The sequence below is a fragment of the Canis lupus genome, chromosome 9 (genome assembly GCF_011100685.1).
Source record: "Canis lupus familiaris isolate Mischka breed German Shepherd chromosome 9, alternate assembly UU_Cfam_GSD_1.0, whole genome shotgun sequence".
Classification (NCBI taxonomy): Eukaryota; Metazoa; Chordata; class Mammalia; order Carnivora; family Canidae; genus Canis; species Canis lupus.
In genome coordinates, this window is record NC_049230.1 from 17,901,843 (window position 1) to 17,907,669 (window position 5,827).

Below are 5,827 nucleotides of genomic sequence, written 5' to 3' on the forward strand. Positions count from 1 at the left end.
TAGATCCAGCCCTGAATGCGGGTTCCACACCTCGCAGGGAATCTGCTCTGGATTCTCTCCCTCTCCTTCTGCCCCTCCCCCTACCAGTGCCCTCACATACATTCTCTCTCTCTCTCTCTCTCTCTCTCTCTCTTTCTCTCTCTCTCAAATCTTTTTAAAAACTGAGATAGAGACTTCCGGGAGCGCCCGGGCGCCGCGCCCGCCCCCTGCGCGCAGCGCTGTCCGCCCGCCGCCCCGCACGGCGCAGCCCCGCGAGCGCGCAGCCAGGCCGGAGCCCCCGCGCCCCGGCTCCCGGCGGCCATGGGGGCGTCCGCGCGGCTGCTGCGCGCCGTGATCATGGGGGCGCCGGGCTCCGGCAAGGGCACCGTGTCGTCGCGCATCACCAAGCACTTCGCGCTGAAGCACCTCTCCAGCGGGGACCTGCTCCGGGACAACATGCTTCGGGGCACAGAAATTGGTGTGTTAGCCAAGACTTTCATTGACCAAGGGAAGCTCATCCCGGATGGTGTCATGACTCGGCTGGCCCTTCATGAGCTGAAAAACCTCACCCAATATAGCTGGCTATTGGATGGTTTTCCAAGGACACTTCCACAGGCAGAAGCCCTGGACGGAGCTTATCAGATAGACACAGTGATTAATCTGAACGTGCCCTTTGAAGTCATTAAGCAGCGTCTCACCGCGCGCTGGATTCATCCGGCCAGCGGCCGAGTCTACAACATCGAATTCAACCCTCCCAAAGCCGTGGGCATTGATGACCTGACAGGGGAGCCTCTCATTCAGCGGGATGATGACAAGCCAGAGACGGTTGTCAAGAGACTCAAGGCTTATGAAGTCCAAACACAGCCGGTCCTGGAATATTACCGGAAAAAGGGAGTATTGGAAACCTTCTCTGGAACAGAAACCAACAAGATCTGGCCCCATGTGTATGCTTTCCTACAAACAAAAGTTCCACAAATAAACCAGAAAGCATCGGTTACTCCATGAGGAAAAGTGTACATCACCAGTAAGATGAGCAGAGACTCCTCACCTGTGCATTTAGAAGCTCCGTGTTCTGAGACTGGCATGTATGAATTCTTTGAAAATTATATTAGTTTCACTTCTACTGATTTCATTCTGGAAATTAAGAATGGGCCAAATGAGTCCGATACTAAGATTCATCTTTTTGTCTACCCAGGGTATCTTCTATGGGTATGTAATTTAAAAACATCAGATGTCCTAATTAAAAGAGCAATTGGTAGTAATATTAACTTTTGTTCAGAAGACTTAAGTGGTTGATAAAAAATTTTCTTATTCTTTGGAGAAGCTAAAAACATTTCCATGTCACTCGGTAAAGTAGCTCATCAGAGAAATGTGTTGTAGACTGATGCCAAAACCCAGCATCGTTAGCACTGTGGTACATGGTTTTGTGAAACACTATCAAATTCTAGAAAACAAGCAACCAGATATGCAGATTAGTTTCAGGATGCAAATTCACTGTTGCCTTTACAGTAAGAAACTTAAAAACTTAACCGTATATACTGTATTTATTATGTCATAAACAAACTTTCAGTTTATTCAGAATTTTCAGTCTGCTATAAAATTGTGTTAAATTAGCATATAGGAAAATATTACTTTCCTGTGACAGGTTTTGAGAACATGTGTATTGAAAAAAATGATTTATTAGAAATTGACACTGGAAGTTCTTACAAAAGCACTGAGGTTGAATTATCAACAGAAAATGTAATTAGTCTTGTGTTTTCAGATTATTGCTCAGGTTAGAAGTATAAGTATGTGCTTTAGGATCTACTTGCCAGTTTCTCTTTTTGATCACTATGTAAAATCTGCTGTGATGAGTGACAAAATACAAGAAGAAAAGCAAACCCATGGCCCTACATAAAAGCAAGCATACTGGGTCCTCAGGAAGTAGAAATAGATCAGCTATGCCTGGGGAGAATTTCCCTGACATGCTTAACAATCATAATTAGTAAACAATCAATTAGTAAACTAATCAAATTAGTAGCAATTAAAAGGATTTACATGAGAGGTTAAAAAGGACCAGGAAGGTAACTGAGTTTGTTGAAGGACTTTATTCCTAGTGAAAGCAGCGGGCAGCTGCTGGCTTTCCCTGCCACCGTCAGCAGGGCAAGAACTCCACCTGTGTGTGTAGCCTGAGTAAGTAGCCCTTTAAAAGCGAAGAGAATTTGATTTCTTCGTAGGGCAACAAGGATGCGTGCTTATGTCCTGTGGCCTGGCAGGAAGAGTGGGGCGATGAGAGGTGGATGAAAAAATCAGCTACATCTTCAGTGGGATATTTACTCTTACTTGGTGCTAAATCAGATGCAACGAGTCCTGGTACAACCTGTTATGAACTGCCTTTGAACACCGGCCTGTTATCCCAGGCACTCAAAATATAAATGCCAGCAAGTGGTTCTTCGTGTATTTTTGTGGGAAAAAACTTTTCTTTTGATTTTTAAAAATTCAATGTTGATCTTTCAGAATGGACCAAGGCTTTTTTTAAAAAGGATTGCAGGACACATTTAATTCTTTACAAAACTTTCTGTAATGCCTTATTTGAATGTATTATGTGCTTTCTAAAACTGTGGTGAACTACTAAGCTTATGAATATTACTGGCTTTCCTGGCATACATGACTCTTAATGTACTACAATAAAATTAAATTCTAGAACAAAAAAAAAAAAAAAAAAAACTGAGATAGAGGGATCCCTGGGTGGCGCAGCGGTTTGGCGCCTGCCTTTGGCCCGGGGCGCGATCCTGGAGACCTGGGATCGAATCCCACGTCGGGCTCCCGGCGCATGGAGCCTGCTTCTCCCTCTGCCTGTGTCTCTGTCTCTCTCTCTCTCTCTCTCTCTCTCTCTCTGTGTGACTATCATAAATAAATAAAAATTAAAAAAAAACACTGAGATAGAGGAGTGCCTTGGTGGCTCAGTGAGTTAAGTGTCTGCCTTTAGTTCAGGTCATGATCCCAGGGTCCTGGGATCAAGCCCCACAGTCAGACTCCCTTGTTCAGTGGGGAGTCTGCTTTTATCTCTCCCTCTACCCCTCCCCCTGCTTATGTGCTCACACTCTCTCTCTCCTTCCCTTTCTCTCTCTCTCTCAAATAAAGTCTTTAAAAAAATAGTTATGATAAAAACAGAAGTGTGAGATGAGAAAACTTCTAGGAAAATGCTTTATTTTCTGCTTTTAAATTTCAAAAGAATATCTAATGATGGGTTCTATTATTGTATACAGCAATCTCATTTTTATTTTTTTTATTGGAGTTCAGTTTGCCAACATATAGCATAACACCCAGTACAGCACATTTTAGAACAAGAAAAACTCTGAATTGATCCTCGTTAACTTTATTACAGAAAGTGGTAAAATAGCTGTGGAATACAGACAGTGTGAAGAGATTACAGATGCCAGAACCCAAGAGGAGCTACATGATTTAATTCAAGCACCTGGTTATTAAAGCTCAAGGGTTCCACAGCTATACTATACTATACTATAACCATAATTTAAAGCAACTGACAGGATTTGGAAGACTATAGTTAGCTCTGTCATCTTTTGGGAAATGTGAAACTCTGAAACTGCTTTTGAGTGCAGGGAATTTCTGGGGCTTTTCTTGAAGTCTTGGCCCTTGGCTCTGACCCCTTATTTGAAATTTGGAGAGCCAATTGCATCAGAGTGCTCCTATAGTTGTGGACATAGAAGAGGACACAGCCTTTTAGCGCTCCCCTCAAACAGAATCTCAGGGACTTGGGAACAGAGTAACTATGGCCTTAAGTGAGATGATGCTACAGCATTTGAAAACCTTTATGTGCATTGGGACACCTGAGTGACTCAGTGGTTGAGCATCTGCCTTGGGTTTGGGGCCTGATCCCAGGGTCCTGAGATGGAGTCCCACATCAGGCTCCCCTCAGGGCTCTGTGTGGCTCTCATGAATAAATAAAATATTTTTTTAATTGTCTTTCAAATAAGGTATATTACCCAGATATCAGTATCACATAGACATCTTGTATGAAATATTTTGTTGAAGAACTTTTCTGTAACCCTAACCCTGAATTAGGGATTAAGTTGACAAAGTAATTTCTAAAATAAAATGCCAATGTTCTATATATTGAATGTTAAAAAAAAATAAATAATAGGAGCAAAGAATGTGTTTCATGTCATTAAGAACTTAATTTGGGGCTAGAATTCTGATTATTTAACTAACTCCGAAGTTGCAACATTTGTTTTGAAGGGAAGAGAGTAGAGAATGAAAAGATGGTTACTTTCTGAAAAAGCATTTGAAGTTTTGTCTGTGCAAAAATTCTTCTAATTCAATTTAAATCAAGCCAGTCAAGGAAATTTCAGACTTATCCAAGTTTACACTTTAAGAAGTCTAGCTTCCTGTGAAATGTGAGAGAAAGAGATTCAGTATTGATGCTATAGATTTCAGAAACCTGACTCTAACAACAGATCCATTCCTAAATAAGACCAGTTATGGAATTAGTTCCATTTAAAAACCATAGTATGTGCTAGACACTGGGAATAGGATAAAATCCGTTCTCTCCAACAGCCCTGGCGGCGCAGCGGGTTAGTGCGGCCTGCAGCCCAGGGTGTGATCCTGGAGACCCGGATCGAGTTCCGCGTCGGGCTCCCTGCATGGAGCCTGCTTCTTCCTCAGCCTGTGTCTCTGCCTCTGTCTCTCTGAATAAATAAATCCTTGAAAGCAAAGCAAAACAAAAACCTACGTTCTCCAGAGCTTGTGCCAGCCCATAAACACGGACTAAAATGAAAGAGATTATAGAAAGGACAGTGAAGGAAGTAAACGGGGCGCTAGTTACAGTATTTCCAGAAAGTTTAACATGCTGACCTCAACATTTTAAGTGCCTTCTCCATGCGTGCACACAGGGTAGACCTCAAGGTTACTTGTTCTAGATTGACAGGTGTGTTGAGTGTAGGTGGGACGCGGAAGTTTTCCATCCTAATGTAAACGGAGGGCTAGTCCCTTGGTTTCAGACTCTCACTCCCAGAATGAATTGCTCACCTCTCCCCTCCCCCCATGCCCCCAAGCCCCTCCCACAGGAGTTTGGAGCCATCGCTGATTCAGTGGTAGGTAGCCTCCTCCTAACACAGTAGTGAATTAAAACTCAGACATGCGTATTGAGAACTTAGAGGAGTCTACGGCCATACCACCCTGAACGCGCCCGATCTCGTCTGATCTCGGAAGCTAAGCAGGGTCGGGCCTGGTTAGTACTCGGATGGGAGAACTTAGAGGAAATGGCAACATTCAGAGTAACCGTGAAGTGTGCTCCCCTCCCCACTGTCCCTGTGCTTATTCTTCAGGTCAGCCTCTTTTCTTAGAAGCAGTACAGCCAGGGGGAGGAGGAATGTGTCTCGGATTTAAGCTTTGAAGAGGACAAGTTCGATCCGCCAGAAGTGGACTAGCATTTTGAATCTCCCGGGACGCCAGGTCTTCTGCTTCCTGGGGAAACTGCTCCACACCCCGACCCTACACCTCAGAGCGGCTGGAGTCTGGGTCCTTGCAGACTCCAGCAGCCCAAATCCTTCCCTGTAGCTCGGCGGGAGGTAGTGGTGGCCTTTGCAGGGGAAGGGAGGCTTGGCCTGGGGATTCTGGGGAAGAGGCTTGAACCAGGGGCTTCGGAGCCCAGCCGCACCCCAGCTGTGCCAAGCTCACAAAGGTGGCGTAAATAAAGGGTGGGACGCAGGCGGGGGAGGGGCGCGCAGTTGCTAACAATGGGGGCGTCACCGGGCTCCCTGAACATTTCGGTTTCTCTGGCGAGACCGAGCGCCCCACTGGCTTGGGTCTCTGCTCCGCAGAGTATCATGTCCAGGCTTTGCCTCTA

The 5,827-nt window shown here is 44.9% G+C and overlaps 1 protein-coding gene across 1 annotated transcript; it reads left to right on the forward strand.

The window, feature by feature from the left end:
- Window positions 1–242: 242 nt before the first annotated feature.
- LOC119876632 (GTP:AMP phosphotransferase AK3, mitochondrial-like) lies at window positions 243–1,508 on the forward strand. The gene has a single exon (XM_038547032.1). The coding sequence runs from the start codon at window positions 301–303 to the stop codon at window positions 982–984; it is 684 nt and encodes a 227-aa protein (XP_038402960.1). The 5' UTR covers window positions 243–300; the 3' UTR covers window positions 985–1,508.
- Window positions 1,509–5,827: the final 4,319 nt, after the last annotated feature.

Coding starts and splice junctions, on each gene's coding strand:
- LOC119876632 (XM_038547032.1), top strand. CDS start 301: ATGGGGGCGTCCGCGCGGCTGCTGCGCGCCGTGATCATGGGGGCGCCG.